Genomic DNA, 23,355 nt, shown 5'->3' with positions numbered 1-23,355 from the left:
TGCAGTTTGCTCCCTGCACACTGCAAATCGTAATCTGAATCAGATGTAAAAACTGATTAAAAAGCGGAATCTGAATCGGAATCACTTGCAGTGTGCAAGAGGCCTTAAACTGTACTGTAGTATTGTCAAATACTGGGCATACACGGCGTCGAGTAGGGTTGCCAGGTGTCCGGTTTTACACTGGACAGTCCGGTTTTTGTGTCCGGTTGAAAAATGCATGCTAAACCGGACAATTAAGTTGTCCGGTTTTTAGAGCCCTCCCCCCCCCCCCCCCCGCAGCGCAGGAGGAGAACAGCGCAGCAGAGAGAGAGCTGGGAGCAGCGGTGGAGAAGGGGGGCAATCTCCCCCCCTTCCCTCACCTTAGGGTGCTCTCTCTCCCCCGCTGTCTCCTCCAATATGATGTGCAGGGCTGGCGAGTGGCTGCAGGCGGAACTTACCTCTGTGTCGCTCCAGCGCCAGAAGTTCGGGTCCCGCAGCCGCTGAGAATCTCATTCATGAGCCGGACAACACTAATCAGTCTGAATAGTGTTGTCCGGCTCATGAATGATTCGGATCTTTGATCCGGATCTTTTTTGAGTCGAATCTCAGGCTCAGCGGCTGCGGGACCCGAACTTCCGGCGCCTGCGACACAGAGGTAAGTTCCCCCCTCAGCCAGCCAGCCACCCGCCAGCCTGCACATCATATTGGAGGAGACAGCGGGGGAGAGAGAGCACCCTAAGGTGAGGGAAGGCAAGGGGGGGGAGATTGCCCCCCTTCTCCACCGCTGCTCCCAGCTCTCTCTCTGCTGCGCTGTTCTCCTCCTGCGGGGGGGGGAGGGGGGGCGGGGGCACCTGGCTACCTATTCTGGGCACATATAGCCCCTGGCTAGTGGCTACCTATTCCGGGCACATATACCATTACCCCCTGGCTACCTATTCTAGGCACATATAGCCCCTGGCTACCTATTCTGGGCACATATAGCCCCTGGCTACCTATTCTGGGCACATATAGCCCCTGGCTACCTATTCTGGGCACATATAGCCCCTGGCTACCTATTCCGGGCACATATACCCCCTGGCTACCTATTCCTGGCACATATAGCCCCTGGCTACCTATTCTGGGCACATATAGCCCCTGGCTACCTATTCTGGGCACATATACCCCCTGGCTACCTATTCTGGGCACATATACCCCCTGGCTACATAGACTGGGACATATATACCCCTGCCTACATATACTGGGACATTTACACCCCTGCCTACATATACTGGGACATATATACCCCCTGGCTACATATACTGGGCACATATATCCCTGGCTACATATACTGGGAACACTGACTGTTTGTCATTATGTGCATTTAGTGGTGAAAAGCTGTCTCTTTTGTGCATTTACTGGTGAAAAGCTGTCTCTTTTGTGCATTTACTGGTGAAAAGCTGTCTCTTATTATGTGCATTTACTGGTGAAAAGCTGTGTCTTATTATGTGCATTTACTGGTGAAAAGCTGTCTCTTGTGCATTTACTGGGGAAAAGCTGTCTCTTATTATGTGCATTTACTGGCGAAAAGGTGTCTCTTATAATGTGCATTTACTGGTGAAAAGCTGTCTCTTATGTGCATTTACTGGTGAAAAGTGGTCTCTTATGTGCATGTACTGGTGAGGACAGTTAGTGACATGGCTATGTACTCTGTAATGTGCTGCAGAAGATGTCAGTGCGATATAAATACTGCAAAAAACATTTTTTAAAAAGCCCATTGCTTAGCCCCACTCTACATAAAAGTGCGCTTCTGACTCCGCCCCTAACTCCACCCCTAACTCCACCCCCTGTCCGGTTTTCTCCATCAGCCGACCTGGCAACCCTAGCGTCGAGGGAGGCTTATCAATCAAGCCTGATGGCTCGATTGATAATATCCGACGTGTCCGATCACCGCGGGGATCGATTCTGCGCTCGATACCCGCGGGCGGACAATAGTGGCGAATCGAGCGGAAGACAAGAAGCGCCAGCGGGGACGAGCGGGAATTGATCCGGGGCCCACGCGCGGACGAGCAGGGACGCGGTGGGGACGCGGCGAGAGTCGATCCGGCGACTAATCGGCCGCTGGATCGACCCGTGTATGCCCAGCATTAAGAATACAATGCAAGTCTTTTGCAGTTTAAAATATTTTCCTCTTGGTAATATAACAATTAAAGTAGCCATAGAACTCATTCACAGGTGCTGACCTCTTTCTCAACAATATTGACTGGGTCACACTTCATGCACGTTTGAGTGCTTAAAGGGAGTCTTAACTGAACGGGGGTAAAGAGTTTCAATTACCTGGGGCTATTACCAGCCCCCTGCAGCAGTCCAATTAGCGCTGTTGCGGACCGCAAGATACGCGTTGCTACATATCTACGCGTGCGGAATGCGGCAACGCGTATTTTTGTACGTGTTGCGGCCCGCAACAGCGCTAATTGCAGTAGGGAATGCGTCCAATAATACGCATGGCGGCCGGCCGACTGGTGAGTCGTCAAAAACGAAACTAAGTGACAGCGGTGGACTGGAGAATTCCAGAGCGGCTCCGAGGGCACAGGACTGCTGCAGGGGGCTGGTAATAGCCCCAGGTAAGTGAAACTCTTTACCCCCCGTTCAGTTAAGGTTCCCTTTAAAGCAAACCACTTATTTATTTATTTATTTTGTTAAAAATAAAGTTAAATACTTACCTCAGAAGAGGGTAGACTAGCCTCTGAATCCTTCCTGAGCCCATCGCTGGTCGCCAGGATCCTCTTCTTCTTCGTGGACACCCTTCCATCCATAAACTAGCGCAGCCACACTGCACAGGCACACTGATGGCCTACACCTGCACTGTGCTACTGCACAGGTGTTCTTCACCCTGTATAGTGCGACTGTGTTTGTTCATGGACAGAAGCGCAGACATGCAAACCTTTTCAAAGAGGGTCCCAACGCTGGAATGGTGAGCTCAAGGGGGCCCTGTTTCTAGAGGTGGGTGAGGTGGATGGCCACCTAGAGCACAGTGCATGAGGGGGGAGCAGAGGGTGTAGAGAGAAGGGCTGGGAAGAAGTAGCCATATCGCTGCACAGGTACAGAGAGGAGGACACAGATTCCATCCTCCGTCCCTTTCCTTGGGCCTGCTTCTGTGTTCCTCCCAATATGAAGAGGTAGGGCACAGGTTGTAGGTGACAAGGTAGGTGACAAGGTTCAGTGGTCTTCCCAATGTCAAACTGCACCCTATAAGGTTAGGGGCTCATGGCCCTGTGGGCGACCTCAGGTAAGTCTGCTACAGGCTTCTTATCCAATATCAGACAAGTATCCAATCAAGGATACGTCCATTGTATGTGTAGGATGTGGATGCATCCACCATAAGCTTAGGGATCCCTCTAAAAGATTGACTTTGACGCCTGCGGAGGGCCTTAACCCACATGCTCTTGGATATGTGGCACCGACAATCTCATTTATTTTAGGATGCTGTGTTAGCTGCTGGCTAATGCTATTTGTGAGTTTTGAGCCCAGGACCCTTTACATTTTTTCTCAGTGTACTTGCCCAGCCTTGTTAGCTCCTCATATGATGGTTATTGGCCTGATTGAATGACTACCATTGCTTATGTAGTAAACAGAGCCTGGGCACACAGATTAGCACTGTTACTGGACACAGAGAAGTAGCTCTGCTCTGTTCAGTACAAGCGAATTAAGCCACCTAACTCCATCATGAAAAATTGCATCCATGTGCAATTTGTTCATGGCCCTGAATTGCACTGTGGTTGGTGTGGAAGTGTGCTGTGCCAGTGAATGCAGAGCCTGGGCCGCAATGGGAAGAGGTGGTTTAGAGTGGCGTGCACCAACAGGGATGGAGAAGATAAGCTTTTTGTGAATAAAGAAAAGCCTGGATTGTTTTATGATAACTGTCTAAACTTCTCCGAGATCTGCAGTGACCACCTACTGTATGTTGCCATCCTACAGTTCTATTAAAAATGCACTAGTGAACGGATCTTATACTTACTACAGGATCTGTTCTTCTTGCCTTCTTATCAAAAGGATCACACAGGCATGGGCGTCCGTACATAGGGACAAAATGGGCGGCTGACCGCCCCTGGCTGTCATCTGCCCTCCCCCTGGCCGTTCCTGCCAGTGGGGGTGACGAAAAGTGTACATGACAGGACAGTTTATGTAAGTGGCAGCGGCTGCTAATAGCTGCTCCCCCATTACGTATCCTCCTGCCTCTGGTTGGATCATGCCTGCCTTAAAGGGAACCTAAACTGAGAAGGATGCAGATTTTTCCTTTTAAAATAATAACAGTTGCCTGGCAGCCCTGCTGATCCTATGTCTCTAATACTTTTAGCCACAGCCCCTCAACAAGCATGCACATCAGGTGCTCTGACTGAAGTCAGACTGGATTAGCCGCATGCTTGTTTCAGGTCTGTGATTCAGACAATACTGACCAGATAGATCAGCAATTCTGCCAGGCAACTGGTGTTGATTAAAAGGAAACATCCATATTCCTCTCAGTTTAGGTTCCCTTTAACCCACAGCCCCGCCTTTCTCCCTTAAATCACATGTCTGCCTGAGTGGGGCTGGGAGCCAGAACCGGAAGAGCCAAAAGAGCGGGGAACAGCTCCACTGCTCCAGCAATGGAGATTAGCAGTGCCCTCCTCCCTAGCACATGCAGCAGGCTTCTTCCTTCATGCGCTCTCTAGTCACTGCAGTGCACTGGTCTCTCCATCATCCCACCGAAGTCAGCCTGGAGGAGAAGGAGAGCTTCAGGAGGTGGAGATCGCCGATAATGGAGAGAAGTGTCAGGCGAATGTGGGCATTATAGCTGTCAGCTGCAGTACTGGTGTAACCCTGTGTGTGTGTCATTGCAACAGACACACACACCAAGGGTTAAATATGCATTTTATTTTTGTGAAAAGTGCTGCTGTAAAGAGAGCCTGCAGGTGCCACCAGGGGGAGCCCATTAGCAGAAAAGAGGAGAGAAAAGCTGGGCATGTGCAAGGGGAAATTGCAGTTGGGTTTTATCAGTTGAAGGCTAGTTAGGGGGAGAAGACTGAGAAGCCACAGAGACTGAATTGATGATGCAGCAAGAAATGAGTGTGTGATGTGGAGGAGATAGAGCAGAGAGACAAAAACAGAGACCAGGCATTGGCGAGACAGACGGAGCAAGTCAGAGCCACAGATAAGAGAGCTCTACTGAAAACTAAAGTAAGGAAGAGAAAGAGAGCTGCAGACATTACAGGAGAGAAGAGAGACTACTCACAGCTACAGACCAATAAAGAGCAGTAATACTGGAGAGATAAGCCAGAAGAGAAACAGTAAGCAATAAGAAAGAAAGACCAGGATATTACAATTTACTTGTAACAGAGAGAGATAACAGAAAACAACAGAGACATAACAGTGACACAGGAGCCACAGGACAGCAATGCATACACGAGTGAGACAGAGAAACAAGTGACAGGATTACAGAAAAGCAGTGAAGACTGCAGTGCAGTATCTGGAGAGATTGTGTGACAACAGCTGGCAGACAAAATACAGAGGAGATAGCAGTGCTTCTTATATGTTAAGTGATCATTCACAATCAGAAATTCAACATATTTGTTTCATCCTGGATGTTGCTAGGCAACCGCCAGACATTTTTCTACTATTCCTTCTGTCCTATGAAAGAATTCAGGTCCACTTTAAAAAGACAGTGGTGAAGAAGTGGCAGACAGCGGAGTGCTGTGTGAGAAAAATTCTGGCAAGTTAATGCTAATAAACTGTATCACATATATGTTTCCTGAACTAGCCCTGATCCTAGTAGGCAGATGTATACAAGAGGCCTACCTATACTCATCTGCTAAGAAGAAGTTTATGAATGTGTTTTGTCACTGAACTGTTATATCCATATGATTTAATACAAATATTTCTTAAAATGAACTTGATTGGTGTCTAGAGGATTTCTTTACAGTTAAAGCATTACAGAGGTGTTACACTGGCACAGAGCAGCTCTGTACGGGGTAACTGCATATGCGGCTGCTAGATTAGGTGTGTGTACCGAACACTGTGTTCAGTAACCTGGATACTTGCTGACCTTTTGACCTGAGGGTGCCATATAATCACTCAGCAGGACAAATGTTGAAGATTCAGGCTAAACATCCTGCACAGATCTCGGCCACCTCACCACCTCTACCTGTAAAAGCTGCTTATCTCTCATGGCTTTACTTTTGTTAGCATAGCTGTTTTCTCCAGGCATTTAACTCTTTAGGTAGCCATTCACTGGTCGATTTGCCATCAGATCAACCAACAGACAGATCCCTCTCTGATCGAATCTGATCAGATAGGGATCGTATGGCTGCCTTTACTGCAAACAGATTGTGAATCAATTTCACTACGAAACCGATTCACCATCTGCTGAGCTGCCGCTGCCGCCTGTTCCCCCCCCCCCCCCCAGCATACATTACCTGAGGCTGGCTCCCGGGCGTTATGTTCCCGTCATGTGGCACCTCCGGCTCCGGCATCCGCATATAACTTACGCTATCACACCAGTGACAGCGGAAGTTCAAATAGAGCCCCCTCTATTTGTACTTCCGCTGTTACTAGTGTGACAGCGGAAGTTATGCGAGGATGCCGGAGGTGCCACATGACGGGAGCAGTGACGGACGGGATGCCCGGGAGCCAGCCTCAGGTAATGTATATACCTGCGTCGAAAGGCCCCGAATCGTACGCCGCAAGCGACGCGCTCCCTACCCACCGGCGATCGACGGTGATTTCCCTCACGGCGCGATTGATGGACCAATTGATATCAGGAGGAAATCAATCGGTCGGGTACGTTTAGCGCAAACTATTTAACAGCAGATTCGATCCCAGTGATCTAATCTGCTGTCGATCGGCGGGAAATCGGGCCAGTGTATGGCCAGCTTTTTGCTGCTGGCCTTTGTTTATTTGTTCTCTGCTCCTCTCTTTATCTCACTCTTCCTGCCAGCCCTGATCCACTGGTATTGTTCAGGCTGATAGAAGTCTTTCCTAGTATTAACCTATTCACAGCTGGTGGTTGTACTTTGTTTTTCCAGTACTGGCACTTTATCAGTTTACCTAGCTTTTCTGATTACTTGACATGCTTGCTGCTACACTTCAGGGCTTCTATTCCTACAAACTAGAATTACTGGTAAATCATGCTGACCATGGTGTGTAGCCAGTTGTGTAAAATGCTCCTGTGATAGGCAGGTTGGTGAATACTTATTTCTGGTGTAGACTTATAATTCTATCAGTCTATCCATCTAATTAACTCATATTTCTGTTATAAAAGTTCCATGCGGCCCAGTGCCCACAGTGAGCTGGCTCTTCCAGGTGTCGGCCATTACAGTCAGCTCCACCCATATAATGTAACAGTCATGGGGCTTGATTCACAAAGCGGTGCTAACCTACTTAGCACGTCTAAAGCCTTTAGACGTGCTAACCAGGGTGCTAAGTAGGTTAGCACCGGATTTCTCAATCAGATCGCGCGCCAACTTTGCGCGCGCAAAGTTTTACGCGCGCAAAGTTTTATGCGCGCTAAGTCCCATAGGCTTTAATGGGCACTTCGCACGGAGCGCCCTGCGCTCTGTGCAGTGCGCGCGTAAAGTTTTGCGCGCGTAAAGTTTTATGCGCATAAAGTTTTATGCGCGAAAAGTTTGTTTAGACGTGCTAAGGGGGTTTTCACAGGCGTGCTAACAGTTAGCACCGCTTTGTGAATCAAGCCCATGGTCTTTTTTGCTGCAGAGTGAAGAGTGACATCACTTCAGCATTGCAGCGCGGTGCCCACGATGGTACCATGCTTCCGCTGCTCACTGGCTGATTGGAGGTCTGACACTTGCTGCTGGCACGTTCCCTATTACATGATAGGCAGCGGGGATGGATGGGCGGCAGTGAGTGGGGTCCCTGTCACTACCTAAACTAGGGGCACCTGTCACTACCTAAACTGGGGGGTGTCAGGAATATATTGGGGTGCTGATGCTGTTAAGCAGTGGCGTAGCTACAAACCTCTGGGCCCCGATGCGGAATCTGGATGTGGGCCCCCCCCCAAGGCAACAACAGCCCCCCCTCCCCCGGCAACACCCGACGCACACACATATCCGAATCCCTATAGCCAGCTATAGGTCCCCCCAGTATAGGTAGCCAGGCATAGGTACGCCAGTATAGTTGCCCCCGGTATAGGTTAGCCAGGTAGGTGCCTCCAGCATAGGTAGCCAGTATAGTTGCCCCCAGTATAGGTTAGATAGGCAGGCGCCGCCAGTACAGGTTAGCTAGGTGGGTGCCTCTAATATAGGTAGCCAGAATAGTTGCCCCCAGCATAGGTTAGATAGGTAGGTGCCCCCAGTATAGGTTAGTTAGGTAGGTGCCTCCAATATAGGTAGCCAGTATAGTTGCCACCTGTATAGGCTAGCTAGGTGCCCCGAATACAGGTTAGACAATTAAGTGCCCCCAGGTTAGATAGGTAGGTGCCCCCCAGTATAGGTTAGATTAGGTAGCTGCCCCCCAGTATAGGTTAGATGAGGTAGGTGCCCCCCAGGATAGGTTAGGTAGCTGCCCCCCAGGATAGATTAGGTAGCTTTCCCCCAGGATAGGTTAGAGTAGGTAGCTGCCCCCCCGGATAGGTTAGAGTAGGTAGCTGCCCCCCAGGATAGGTTAGGTAGGTAGCTGGCCCCCCAGGATAGGTTAGGTAGGTAGCTGGCCCCCCCAGGATAGGTTAGATAGGTAGCTGGCCCCCCAGGATAGGTTAAGTAGGTAGCTGCCCCCTCAGGATAGGTTAGGTAGCTGCCCCCCCAGGATAGGTTAGGTAGCTGCCCCCCCAGGATAGCTTAGGTAGGTAGCTGCCCCCCAGGATAGGTTAGGTAGGTAGCTGGCCCCCCAGGATAGGTTAGGTAGGTAGCTGGCCCCCCAGGATAGGTTAGGTAGGTAGCTGGCCCCCCAGGATAGGTTAATTAGGTAGCTGGCCCCCCAGGATAGGTTAGGTAGGTAGCTGGCCCCCCAGGATAGGTTAGGTAGGTAGCTGGCCCCCCAGGATAGGTTAGGTAGGTAGCTGGCCCCCCAGGATAGGTTAGGTAGGTAGCTGGCCCCCAGGATAGGTTAGGTAGGTAGCTGGCCCCCAGGATAGGTTAGGTAGGTAGCTGGCCCCCCAGGATAGGTTAGGTAGGTAGCTGGCCCCCCAGGATAGGTTAGGTAGGTAGCTGGCCCCCCAGGATAGGTTAGGTAGGTAGCTGGCCCCCCAGGATAGGTTAGGTAGGTAGCTGCCCCCCAGGATAGGTTAGGTAGGTAGCTGGCCCCCCAGGATAGGTTAGGTAGGTAGCTGGACCCCAGGATAGGTTAGGTAGGTAGCTGGCCCCCAGGATAGGTTAGGTAGGTAGCTGGCCCCCCAGGATAGGTTAGGTAGGTAGCTGGCCCCCCAGGATAGGTTAGGTAGGTAGCTGGCCCCCCAGGATAGGTTAGGTAGGTAGCTGGCCCCCCAGGATAGGTTAGGTAGGTAGCTGGCCCCCAGGATAGGTTAGGTAGGTAGCTGGCCCCCCAGGATAGGTTAGGTAGGTAGCTGGCCCCCCAGGATAGGTTAGGTAGGTAGCTGGCCCCCCAGGATAGGTTAGGTAGGTAGCTGGCCCCCAGGATAGGTTAGGTAGGTAGCTGGCCCCCCAGGATAGGTTAGGTAGGTAGCTGGCCCCCCAGGATAGGTTAGGTAGGTAGCTGGCCCCCCAGGATAGGTTAGGTAGGTAGCTGGCCCCCAGGATAGGTTAGGTAGGTAGCTGGCCCCCAGGATAGGTTAGGTAGGTAGCTGGCCCCCCAGGATAGGTTAGGTAGGTAGCTGGCCCCCCAGGATAGGTTAGGTAGGTAGCTGGCCCCCAGGATAGGTTAGGTAGGTAGCTGGCCCCCCAGGATAGGTTAGGTAGGTAGCTGGCCCCCCAGGATAGGTTAGGTAGGTAGCTGGCCCCCAGGATAGGTTAGGTAGGTAGCTGGCCCCCCAGGATAGGTTAGGTAGGTAGCTGGCCCCCCAGGATAGGTTAGGTAGGTAGCTGGCCCCCCAGGATAGGTTAGGTAGGTAGCTGGCCCCCCAGGATAGGTTAGGTAGGTAGCTGGCCCCCCAGGATAGGTTAGGTAGGTAGCTGGCCCCCCAGGGTAGGTTAGGTAGGTAGCTGGCCCCCCAGGATAGGTTAGGTAGGTAGCTGGCCCCCCAGGATAGGTTAGGTAGGTAGCTGGCCCCCCAGGGTAGGTTAGGTAGGTAGGTAGGTCGCTAGCTGCCCTCTCCCTCCCTTCCTCTCCCCCTCAGATGCAGAGTGCGCAGCGCACGGAAGCGCTGTAGGCGGAACTCACCTCCGTCCCTGCGCCGCTGGTCTCCTCCCGCTCTGTATAGATGTTGTTACACACTGCTTCCTGTTTAGCCGGAAGCAGTGTGTAACAGCAGATCTATGCAGAGCGGGTGGAGACCAGCGGCGCTTGGAACGCAGGCAGGTGAGTTCTGCCTACAGCGCTTCCGTGCGCCGCGCACTCTGCATCTGAGGGGGGGGGGGGGGGCGGGGAGAGGTCGGGCTGCCCTCCGCACGGCTGCAGCTCCCCCCTCCCAATAACGCACGCAGGGATCTCCGAGTCCAAACGGACATGGGCCCCCCGGGCCCCTCCCCCGCCTCTTCAGGAGCCGGGCCCGGTCGCCGAGGCGACCGTTGCGACCACAGGCCCTACGCCCCTGCTGTTAAGGATAATACAGTAATATATCTTCATTTTCCCATTTTTATATCTGCTGTGGTATGTCAAAGGTGTAGCTATGCAGGCTAGATTCTTGGACTGTTCATGTATTTGTGTGGGTGGGTCACTAGACCTACATTTGCATCTAAAGAGGTCTTCAGTGAATAAGACCAGTCACCTTCAGTAGGCAAGGAAGCGGCTCATTAGGCCACTAGCAGTCACTTTTAATCTGCTGTCCCAGGTGTGATTGTCTGCGTCTGTCTACAGGCAATTACAGGCAAACTGCTACCTGTAACCAAAATTCAATCTTTTCATGTATGTGCTAAAATACACTTTAACCTTCCTGGCCGCGCAGGAGGTTTTCTCCGGCCCTGCTGGGCCGATTTTCTTAATTTTTTTTTGCTGGACGCAGCTAGCACTTTGCTAGCTGCGCCAGCACACTGATCGCCGCCGCCCCGCGCCCGATCGCCGCTATACGTTGCGGCGCGCGCCCCCCCCCAGACCCCGTACGCTGCCTGGCCAATCAGTGCCATGCAGCGCCGAGGGGTGGATCGGGACTCCCAATGACATCACGACGTCGCTGACGTCGGTGACGTCGGTGACGTCATCCCGCCCCGTCACCATGGCGACGGGGGAAACCCTCCAGGAAATCCCGTTCTTTGAACGGGATTTCCTGATCGGAGATCGCCGAAGGCGATCGAAGCGGGCGGGGGGATGCCGCTGAGCAGCGGCTATCATGTAGCGAGCCCTGGGCTCGCTACATGATTTAAAAAAAAAAAAAAAAACTGCCGCGCTGCCTCCTGACGGAATTTTTCATACCGCCAGGAGGGTTAACCAAGGAAATAATGTGGAGGAAGCTTTTGGATGTCTGGTAGGATACAATCTCACCTATTGAATTCTGCAAACTTCAAGAAGCTAAAACAGGAACCCCTTTGAAGGTTTGCATATCACAAGAAAGATTATGACAAGCGTTCGGTGATGTCACAAACGGGGAAACTGCATTAGTTCCTGGGGGCTGGACATTAAATGCCCCAGGGGACACTTCAGAGTATAAAAAGCAGAGACAGATACCTAGTGATCATCTTCTCTCGGAGGTAGCGAATAGCTAGGGATGATCGCGACTCCTGGTCGAAACGGCGTCCTCCCGTCAAACAACGTTCTAACCTAAGCTGGTAACGTTCTTTTTTCCCCCGTTTATTTTTACGCAAATATCCGTGTGTGTTATCTTTGTAACTCTTAATTTTGTAACTTTTTTACTTTGTTTTTTTTTTTGTAATCTTTTGTATATATTCTGTTCTGCATTGTTCCATGTTTTTCTGGAATATTCAATTATTATTTAATAAGCTTGACTTCTGCTGTGCTAAACTAACACTCATAGCCTAGAAGAGATTGAAGTGCAACTGTGTATAGTCCATGCCTATTTGTACGCTTGAGCAACACTACCATATGAAATTGTAATTGCATTGTGTGTGGGGGCGTTTGTCATACGTTGGCCTAAAGCGCGCAGCTGACCCAACGTATGAAAAACGCCAGTGCGAGTAGCGACAGCAGAGTGGCTAACAGTATCGTTCGGAACGACTGTTAGTGGTTTCACTTCATTACAATGTAAGATTGCAACTGTGTGTGGGTGCGTGGCGTTCTCGTATTCGGCCTAAGCGCAAAGCTGACCCAAATACGAAAACGCAGATTGCGTGTTTAGCCCTTGACAGCTGAGGGGACGTGTCTAGCGAACCGCTAGTGGTGGCAGTGAGAAGTGTTCTGGGGGGTCACAGCCTTGTTTTTAGCTTAAATAAGGCTGCTCCCCGCTTGATCTGGTCAAACCCGCAGTCGGGAACCGCATACGCAGGCGTGCCGCGGGTCGGTTCCTGACAGGGGGCTCCTTTCACTACCTAACCTGGGGGGCTCCTGTCACTACCTAAACTAGGGGCACCTGTCACTACCTAAACTGGGAGGCTCCTGTCACTACCTAAACTGGGGATACCAGTCAATAACTAACCTGGGTCGCTCCTGTCACTACCTAGCCTGGGGCGCTCCTGTCATTACCTAACCTGGGGGACTCCTGTCACTATCTAAACTAGGGGTTCCTGTCACTACCTAAACTGGGAGGCTCTTGTCACTACCTAAACTGGGGATCCCTGTCACTACCTAACCTGGGGGGCTCCTGTCACTACCTAAGCTGGGGGGCTCCTGTCCCTACCTAACCTGGGGGGCTCCTGTCACTAGCTAAACTAGGGGCACCTGTCACTACCTAAACTGGGAGGCTCCTGTCACTACCTAAACTGGGGATCCCTGTCAATACCTAACCTCATGGCTCCTGTCACTACCTAACCTGGGGCGCTCCTGTCATTACCTTACCTGGGGGGCTCCTGTCACTACCTAAACTGGGGGTTCCTGTCACTACCTAATCTGGGAGGATCCTGTCACTACCTAAACTGGGGATCCCTGTCACTACCTAACCTGGGGGGCTCCTGTCACTACCTAATCTGGGGGGCTCCTGTCCCTACCTAACCTGGGGGGCTCCTGTCACTACCTAAACTAGGGACAACTGTCACTACCTAAACTGGGAGGCTCCTGTCACTACCTAAACTAGGGGCACCTGTCACTACCTAAACTGGGAGGCTCCTGTCACTACCTAAACTGGGGTACCTGTCACTACCTAACCTGGGGGGCTCCTGTCATTACCTAACCTGGGGGGCTCTTGTCACTACCTAAACTGGGAGGTTCCTGTCACTACCTAAACTGGGAGTTCCTGTCACTACCTAAACTGGGAGGCTCCTGTCACTACCTAAACTGGGAGGCTCCTGTCACTACCTAAACTGGGAGGCTCCTGTCACTACCTAAACTGGGAGGCCTTGTCACTACCTAAACTGGGAGGCTCCTGTCACTACCTAAACTGGGAGGCTCCTGTCACTACCTAAACTGGGAGGCCTTGTCACTACCTAAACTGGGAGGCTCCTGTCACTACCTAAACTAGGGTACCTGTCACTACCTAACCTGGGGGGCTCCTGTCACTACCTAAACTAGGGGCTCCTGTCACTACCTAAACTGGGAGGCTCCTGTCACTACCTAAACTGGGGATACCTGTCAATAACTAACCTGGGTCGCTCCTGTCACTACCTAGCCTGGGGCGCTCCTGTCATTACCTAACCTGGGGGACTCCTGTCACTATCTAAACTAGGGGTTCCTGTCACTACCTAAACTGGGAGGCTCCTGTCACTACCTAAACTGGGGATCCCTGTCACTACCTAACCTGGGGGGCTCCTGTCACTACCTAAGCTGGGGGGCTCCTGTCCCTACCTAACCTGGGGGGCTCCTGTCACTAGCTAAACTAGGGGCACCTGTCACTACCTAAACTGGGAGGCTCCTGTCACTACCTAAACTTGGGATCCCTGTCAATACCTAACCTCATGGCTCCTGTCACTACCTAACCTGGGGCGCTCCTGTCATTACCTTACCTGGGGGGCTCCTGTCACTACCTAAACTGGGGGTTCCTGTCACTACCTAATCTGGGAGGATCCTGTCACTACCTAAACTGGGGATCCCTGTCACTACCTAACCTGGGGGGCTCCTGTCACTACCTAACCTGGGGGGCTCCTGTCCCTACCTAACCTGGGGGGCTCCTGTCACTACCTAAACTAGGGGCAACTGTCACTACCTAAACTGGGAGGCTCCTGTCACTACCTAAACTAGGGGCACCTGTCACTACCTAAACTGGGAGGCTCCTGTCACTACCTAAACTGGGGATCCCTGTCAATACATAACCTGTGCGGCTCCTGTCACTACCTAACCAGGGGGGTTCCTGTCATTACCTAACCTGGGGGGCTCCTGTCACTACCTAAACTGGGAGGTTCCTGTCACTACCTAAACTGGGAGTTCCTGTCACTACCTAAACTGGGAGGCTCCTGTCACTACCTAAACTGGGAGGCTCCTGTCACTACCTAAACTGGGAGGCTCCTGTCACTACCTAAACTGGGAGGCCTTGTCACTACCTAAACTGGGAGGCTCCTGTCACTACCTAAACTGGGAGGCTCCTGTCACTACCTAAACTGGGAGGCCTTGTCACTACCTAAACTGGGAGGCTCCTGTCACTACCTAAACTAGGGGCACCTGTCACTACCTAAACTGGGAGGCTCCTGTCACTACCTAAACTGGGAGGCTCCTGTCACTACCTAAACTGGGAGGCTCCTGTCACTACCTAAGCTGGGAGGCCTTGTCACTACCTAAACTGGGAGGCTCCTGTCACTACCTAAACTAGGGGCACCTGTCACTACCTAAACTGGGAGGCTCCTGTCACTACCTAAACTGGGAGGCTCCTGTCACTACCTAAACTGGGAGGCTCCTGTCACTACCTAAACTGGGAGGCTCCTGTCACTACCTAAATTAGGGGCACCTGTCACTACCTAAACTGGGAGGATCCTGTCACTACCTAAACTGGGAGGCTCCTGTCACTACCTAAACTGGGAGGCTCCTGTCACTACCTAAACTGGGAGGCTCCTGTCACTACCTAAACTGGGAGGCTCCTGTCACTACCTAAACTGGGAGGCTCCTGTCACTACCTAAACTGGGGCACCTGTCACTACCTAAACTAGGGGCTCCTGTCACTACCTAAACTGTGGGTCCCTGTCACTACCTGAACTGGGGGTCCCCTGTCACGACCTAAACTGGGGGGGCACCTGTGTCTGAGGTGCTCGCAATCTAATTCTTACTATAGTCCTAGTCTAATGTGCCACCATTGCTACGTTTGTGTATATTTGGCTCCCCCCTGACCACACCCACATCCTGATCCATGACCACACCCATTTTGGGCATGGCGCCCCCAACCCCTCTTTTTGCCCCCCCACACAGGTGGTGAGAGTGGTTGTTGGTGCTGGAACCTTGTAGCAAACAATATCTACAAAATTGAAGGAAGGATCCAGGATCTGGAACGTGTCAATTCACAGTCCTATCACAGACATGTCAATGCATCTGACCATCACAGCCAACGATTGTTTTGGGGCCAGTATGGTCCCCTTTGTCAAGGCACAGGACAGACAAGCATATCATAACATCATATTGCAAGACAATTAAATTAGCATAGCATAAAAATGAGAGGACATTATTTTTCTCCTGTGGGAATCACAGTACATGCTTGTCTGCCCCATACCCTGACCCTTTACCCTGACAAAGAGGACCATACCGGCGCTAAAACGATAGTCAGCTGTGATGTTCAGATGCATTGACATGTGTGTGTGATGGGGCAGTAAATTAACACAATTTCCAGATCAAGTCTGTGTGCAGACCATCCCTTCGATTTTGTGGATATTGTTTGCTACGAGGTTACAGCACCAACAACCACTCTCACCAGGTGTGCGGTTCTTTTGATAAGAATGCAAGATTAGAACAGACGTGGGAATGGTGGATCCTGTGGTGTAAGACCTGTTCACTAATGCATTTTCAATAGAACTGTTGCATCTGTTCCAGGAATTGAAATGCAAAGTCTAGGCATCACTTTGTGTAACGACGTAAGGCCGTGCACCCACTGTCATCTCCCCTGCACACAGAACCACATCTGTATGGGAGAAGTACATGTGTCTGCACATTTTGTGCACTTCACATGTTTTTACAGTTTGTAATCCACGCTGTCTTTTCCCTTGTCTTTTCCCTTGGTCATTGAAGTGACAGCGCCAGACTTGTTTCCTACTCAGCTTGCTTTTTGGATTGCACTCTGGAGTCTTGAGCATGTTGCTGGATTCTGTAGTACACATTGTGCAGCTTTCAAGTACTTGATGTAACATTATATAATGTGTGCCTACCAGATCTCCTGTATATATGATTTTGTGTTCTTGCAGTCTGTTAAACTGACAAAATGTGTTTTTACAGCAAGCCTTAGCTGCCAGAATGCATCAGTTTCTTATCAGTTCCTTATTTGTAAAAGAGGGCTTAAATTTATGGGGTTTTGTTTCACTTGTTTCACTAGTCCATTCACTTTTGCACTGGACTAAAGTTAAAGGACAAATGTAACAAGAGTAATATGGAGGCTTCCATAGTTATTTCCTTTTAAGCAATACCAGTTGCCTGGCTATCCTGCTGATCCTCTGCCTCTAATACTTTCAGCCATAGGCCCTGAACAAGCATGCAGCAGATGAGGTGTTTCTGACATTATTGTCAGATCTGACAAGATTATCTGCATGCTTGCTTCTGGTGTTGTTCAGTCACTATTGCAGCCAAATAGATCAGCAGGACTGCCAGGCAATTGGAATTGTTTAAAAGGAAAAAAAATATGGCATCCTCCACATTCTTCTCACTGCAATTGTCCTTTAATCTCTACTGCTCTGTGCTCAATCTGTTGTTTTATTTAGTTTTAAAACAGATTTTTCAAGGATCTAGGTATACTTTAGGACAAGAAGCTTGAGGTTTTCATTAGGTGTTGTGCCCAGCTGATTTCACAATGTACTGGCTGGCTGTATCTGGCTGTAGGCACCACATTTCCTATTAGTAATCAAATAAATGGCAAGTGACGGGGACATAGAGGCTCACCTCACCTCGTATGTACCTATGCAGAGTAAAAAAGCCTACATATAAATATTTCATAATTACTACTCCAAGATCAATGCATGAAAAAGACAAAACTACATATATCTCCAAAACTATAAATACACAAGACTTTGTGGCCCTAATCCAATCAACTTTTGCTCCTGTGTTTTCTCCCAGGGGATAATCTTTCATCTTATCTAATAATAACTTTTCTGCATTCAACAAATGAAAAAGTACTGAAAAGTTGTTAAAAAAAAGTAACCTCAAACTTATTTTAAAGAGAACCTGAGGCGATGTGGCAGGGGGGCAGATGAGACACAGAGGCATGTTCTCCGCCTCATGACATGCCTCTGTGTCCCCCCCACCGCCACTCTCTGCCCCCTGACCACCGTGCTATAGCCCCTCGGAATTCGCTACAATAATTGTTGCTATTCCGGAGGGTAATGGGAGGAGAGAGATTCCCTGCTCAAAACGCCCACTGGGGCCATTGGGCAGCTCTCTCCCTGGCCACGCCTCCTGCCTCTCCCTGCAGGCTGAGAGAGAAACTCTCTCTTCTTCCAGCATCATGACCCCAGAGATAGGAAATGTTTGGGAAGTGCTTCTAAGTACTGGTGTATACATTTCACTGCTTATCTATTTGATTACTGTTATCTAATTCCTTTCACATTTTCTTTGCTGATGGCAGTCTGCTGAAATTCTGACAGCAGACTCAGCCATGAGGGGAGGGGGATTCCCTTCACAGTGCATTATTAACTCTATGTGTGCAGAGAGCTCAGTCAGAGACAAGCAGAGCTTTCTCTCACAGAGAGCTGTATCTTATGTAAGGAAATGTATCTTATGTGCAACATAAACATTTGTAATGCTGGGAATACATTGTTTCATCTTTGCCGCTCGATTCTCATGCTTGATCGATTCCCTGCTCGATTCCACAGGCGATTCTCTTATCTTCCGCTCATTTTTCTTATCTTTTTCCATTGTGTTCAATGCGGAATTGAGCGGCAAAACGAAGAGATCGGACATGTCGGAAATTATCTATCGAGCCATCTAAATGGCTCAGAAACGAACCGTGTATTCCCAGCATTATACTGTAGTGTGTGAAACCTGATACCTGTTTTCAAATAATCTGCTTCAATATTACACTGTTCTTAGCATGTCAGACTGCAGAGATTCATACCTCTGCAAATGAGACATTCCAAACGTAGCTAAAGTCTACACGCAATGAATGAAAGCTTTTGCCTCTGATATTTAACATGAATAGTAAGAAAATGTTAACACAGCTACTTAGACATTATTTGTATATTGCCATTTTAGAACGCTTGGGCATTGATAGTATTCCTTTAAGTGAAGCAGGCCAATGGAGCGGCAGAGAACGGTGGGGATGGCGGCTACCTGATCCGCCCAACCCCCCAGATCAGGTAGCATAGTTGTTGTTTTTTATGTGCCCACCTCGGGCTCTCTTTAAGGTTTGAAGATACCTCATTGGAGAAAACTTTGGAGAAAGGTTAACAGGACCCTTATTGGCCACGTACCTCTTAAATGTTGTATAGAGCTTATTCTCTTTGTAGTCGCTGCTGCGAGGGTCAACACTGCACTAATATCAACAGCAGAGAGGAGAAGAAAGTTCTGCATTAACTAGGAAGACTACAGAGTACAAGGTGAACACAAATGGGATTTCTCTAGCAATGGTTAACTTTTTGTTCTGTACAATGTGCATGATTACATGATTCACCTCTACCCAGCAAACTACAGTCCTTGCCAGACACTGCTTCACTTTCCAATTTACAAAGCTTGAATTGTGCAGCAACCTGGCTCCTTTCCATCCTAGCCGGTATTTATCTAAGACAAAGCAGATCATGCTTCATGGCACATGACTTGTCTCTGTTTCATATTTTCCATTACTTACTGGGGTACATTGAAGGAGCCTATTTTTAAAGATCTGATAAATAAAGATTATTTTCGTTACACAGTATTGCAGGTAGTTTCCTGCATATCGACAGGCATTTTTTACAGCCGGTTAATAAAACACTTCCATGCTTTTAGTTGAATAAAATCGGATAGTTAGTGAATAAAAAACAAGACTCAATGTAAAATGGAGTGTTTACATGCGGGGGGGGGATCCCCAGTATAGCTAGCTAGGCATGGTATCCCCAGTGTAGCCAGGTGTCCCCCTTTATTGCTAGTAGCCTTTACTCACCTCCCAGGCTCCAGCTCTAACCCCCTCCGCTCTGGCCGGCATCCTCGCTCGCACTGCCGTTAAGTTGCGGGTTGCAGCTCGGTGACGTCATCAAAGTGGGACCGGACACTTAACGCAGAGCGAGCGTGGATGCTGGCCAGAGCGGAGCAACGATCGCCGGGGGAATGTCAGGAAGGTGAGTCCCCGTCCTCTTCTTCCCCTCAGACCGCCGCTGCAAATAGTGATCACTACGATTCATCGGCGATTGTAGTGATCACGTAATCAGGAGCCAATAGTGATGGCTCCTGATTACTGAGGGGAGATGTCAGCTGTCATATGGCAGCTTAATCTCCCCTCTCGGGTGCGCATGATCACATTGGGAGCGGAAATGGCAGGTGGTGTAAATCCTACGCCGCATCAGGTTAGGCAGCCACAAGTGCAGTGTAGGATTTACTACCAAAAGGTTAATGAAATCGCTTTCTTTTTTAAAATCACATTTCTGACATTTAAACTTAAATAAAGCTAACCTTCTACCCTAACCTGTTTGATTCTTTTACACTATATACTGAAAAACATTCCATAGCAGTGTATTGAGAAAAAGATTTTGGTTAAAACGCATGTAATGTGAACTGAGCCGTAGGAAAACATGGACTTTACCTTGCACCTCAGTCATCCTTTCAGTTATAACTGAAAGCAACAGTGATTAGCATGAATTTCGCATAATCATAATTTCTCATCGTAAGTTGCAATTTTGATGCAAGATCAGAATGCAAAATTTTGGGGAAAAATGTATTTAATTTTGTAAGTAACCTTCATTTTGCAACTACGCATAGTTTCGTGCTGACTTTAGCGGTTATTAGCAAAGCCCCCATATATGCTGTGATCACATTGCTGAGGTGAATATTGGGAACAAGTCAACACTTTTTTCCAAAAAGACCTTGTAGTTTTTGAGAAAATGGATTTTAAAAATACAAGTGAAACGTAAGAGTAAAATAAAGGGTGACTACACCTTTTACAGTTGCTTCAAATGCTTGTGATCTAACTCCTATTTTTAATTCCTTTATTAAACATCGGCTACACATGTTTGTTTCAAAGAGGATACCCCAAAAGCAAAGTAACGTGCTTACATTCCATCTGTGTTTCCCATAACTCAAGAGACACTGAAGCGAAAAAAAAATTATGATATAATGAATCGATTGTGTAGTACGGATAATTATCACAAACACTGGTTCGCACGACAGCCGGGGGCCCCAGCATCTCTCACTTGCTGGGGCCCCCAAACCACCATGCGATACCCAGAGGGAAATGTGGGCGAGCCCTGGCTCTCTCACCTCCAGGGACTTCACCCCCATCACCTCCAAACTGAATGCAAACTGCAACACACACAATTGCTCACTACCAGTTCAGGCATTTTCCTACCTCTATCTGGCGAGCAGGCGCCAGTCAACCAATCAGGTGCACAGTCATACACCCTTTGCCTGCCATATCGATCTAGCAGGATCTGCACAAATTAGCATTCAGGTGGGAGGCTTGGTTGGACGGATAATTACTAGAACATTAGTAGCAAAGAAAATATTCTCACATTTTTATTTTCAGTTATATAGTTTTTTTTTGTTTTTTTTAGAACATTGCTTCATTCTCTAATATTTGCAGTTTACACACTACTTAGCATTTGAAATGATTTTACAGAGCAGGCTAGTAAACTTTTGAACTGTCCTCTGCAAAAAAAAAAAAAAAATACAGTGACTGACACTTAAGATAATAAGCTTTTGAAGACAGAACTCTGTGACTTTGAACGTCATGGAGCTCAGTGGCTCTTTTGCATAGATAACAACTGGAGTTTCTTAACTCTTCCTGTACTGGAAACAATAATAGACTCATCCGAAGACATAACAACAAAATTTGTTTAGGTGATACCTTTAATGACTAAAGGTGCGTACACATGCACAACAGCAGCCAACGACGGGTCCGTCGGCACCTCCCGCTGGGCGGGCTTTTATCAGACTGACTCAGATTTTGTAGCATCTCCTGCAATCCCTCTTTTTTGAAATGTAAATGATCACATCAAAGCTTGTATCTATTCACTCTAAAGGCTCTATACAATAGGTAGAAACATACATACGTTAAATAAATTAGCTAATTGCCAGCACCTAACAACAGGTATACACAAATTCTAATTAAATTGGCTATTAAAGAACAGGTGGTAACAGGGCATAGAAGGTCCACACGCAACTGGCTATTAGACTCATGTCTCTGCTCCTAATGCTTTATTTCTTAGCAGTACTACACATACAAATTATTTACAAACTATTTATACAGGAAAATCATGACGATTAACAAGGTTGCCCAAGCTTTCGCACCCCACTGTATGTGTGTGACATTGCTCTGTATACACAGATGTCAGAATGTGTGTTCTAGTGTCTGTTATAAATAAAGTTGTATTTAAATGTAAACATTAACACGTGTATAGCCCTTTTCTCCTATGGCTCTCAACGTGCTTGAGGGCTTCAGGCACTAAATGCAGCCTCAGTAAGCCACACTGGAGCATCAGGGAATCTTGCCCAAAGACTCCTTACTAAATGGGCACTGTCTCTAGCAATGATTTAAATTCTGGTCTCCTATGCCAAAGAAGGTGTTTTTAACTGATACATCTTCCAGCTTCAGCTACTTTGCAGCATAGACAGGGGGACATAGTTACATAGATGGTTGGGTTGAAAAAAGACCTATGTTTATGGATATCAACCAGAAAGTATGGTACTAGCATAACATTAGCACTAGCCTGTTAGGGTATTTTTAGTCTGTTGGTTTGTGAACAGTGGTCACACACACACACACACACACACACACACACACACACACACACGCACACTCACACACACACGCACACTCACACACACACTTTAGTGTTTACATCTCTGTTGACTTTAATTTGAATATTGTGCTGATGACTAGTCTCTGAGAATATTTAGAGATACCCAGGGATCATTCTGGAGGTCACAGACAGATAGTGGAGGCTAGCTGTGAACACATCTGTTATGCTGGGCATACACGGCTTGATTTTGCAGCTCAATTCTCCCGCTCGATCGTTTCACTGCTCAATTCCACTGTCAATTCTCTTATCTTCTGCTCGTTGTTCTTATCTTTTTCCATTCACTGCTATCCGTAATCGAGCGGTGAAAGGCTCGGGCGGGACATCGGACATGTCGGAAATTATCTATCAAACCATCTTAATGGCTCAAAATCGAGCCGTGTATGCCCAGCATTACGTCTCATGAGATTGCAAGGCCTGCAATCTAACAGACCAAAATTCTCAAATCACCTGTGATTCTTTCATCTTTTTTTCCCTTTTGTTTAGCAATCAGAAAGTGCACATTACTATAAAAATCCAAGTAAGTTAGAAATATAGTTCAGCATTACAGAGTTGAACACACTCGATGTCTTGTAACAAATGTACTTAGATAGAAGTCAACAGAATACAAAAAAGGAAATATCAGCAACTTGTGCTACTCTAAGATGCAGTTATCCTTTGAACTCTTTTGGGTGCAATCTGATAAATAAGATAGTCGGAGATGACTGTAGGGAGGTACGATATAGGAATGAAGAGGAGTTTGCAGTCCCAGCCAGGTGAGTATCTAGTCCAGGGATGAACAGCCGTCAGAGCGTGCTCCATACAGTCTGTGACTTTGTAAACCTTTGAACTTGCTCCTTTCATTGCATCTTTCAGGGCTTTGATACCTATGAGTGTGATAAAAAACATTTATTTAGCAACTTATACTGGCAGCTGAAACAGTTCTTTAAAAGGTACGGCTAAAAAACTGCAGAAAAAAAGAGATTGGCTACTTTCTCAGAATTCCTCATTTAATGCAGAAAACAGTGTCACATTTTCAATATGATTTTTAAACAAAACAATGTTTTAATGGTAAAAAAAAAAAGAATTATAGGTAAGTTAGAGATGCTTTAATAAATATGGAAGGGGGGGGGGGGGGGGGAGGCTCTTGCTTTGATCTCTCTGGCACTTT

General features: G+C 48.3%; 2 protein-coding genes across 4 annotated transcripts in view; both read right to left on the bottom strand.

Moving 5' to 3' along the window:
* Positions 1 to 18,795, bottom strand: part of LOC137545830 (retinol dehydrogenase 7-like) — a 47,527-nt gene extending 28,732 nt beyond the window's left edge. Inside the window, exon 1 of the mRNA XM_068267507.1 lies at positions 18,693 to 18,795. The gene's annotated coding sequence lies outside the window, so the exon portion shown is untranslated. The remainder of the gene's footprint in view (positions 1 to 18,692) is intronic.
* Positions 18,796 to 21,237: 2,442 nt separating this feature from the next.
* The window catches only part of LOC137545832 (retinol dehydrogenase 7-like), a 65,875-nt gene continuing 63,757 nt past the window's right edge, over positions 21,238 to 23,355 (bottom strand). For all 3 annotated transcript variants that reach the window (XM_068267509.1, XM_068267511.1, XM_068267510.1), the window contains exon 5: positions 21,238 to 23,071. In XM_068267509.1, the coding sequence (XP_068123610.1) occupies positions 22,845 to 23,071 (227 nt within the window). In that variant the 3' untranslated portion in view covers positions 21,238 to 22,844. The remainder of the gene's footprint in view (positions 23,072 to 23,355) is intronic.

This window comes from Hyperolius riggenbachi, chromosome 2 (genome assembly GCF_040937935.1).
Source record: "Hyperolius riggenbachi isolate aHypRig1 chromosome 2, aHypRig1.pri, whole genome shotgun sequence".
Lineage (NCBI taxonomy): Eukaryota > Metazoa > Chordata > Amphibia > Anura > Hyperoliidae > Hyperolius > Hyperolius riggenbachi.
This window is presented reverse-complemented; position numbering and strand designations above follow the sequence as displayed.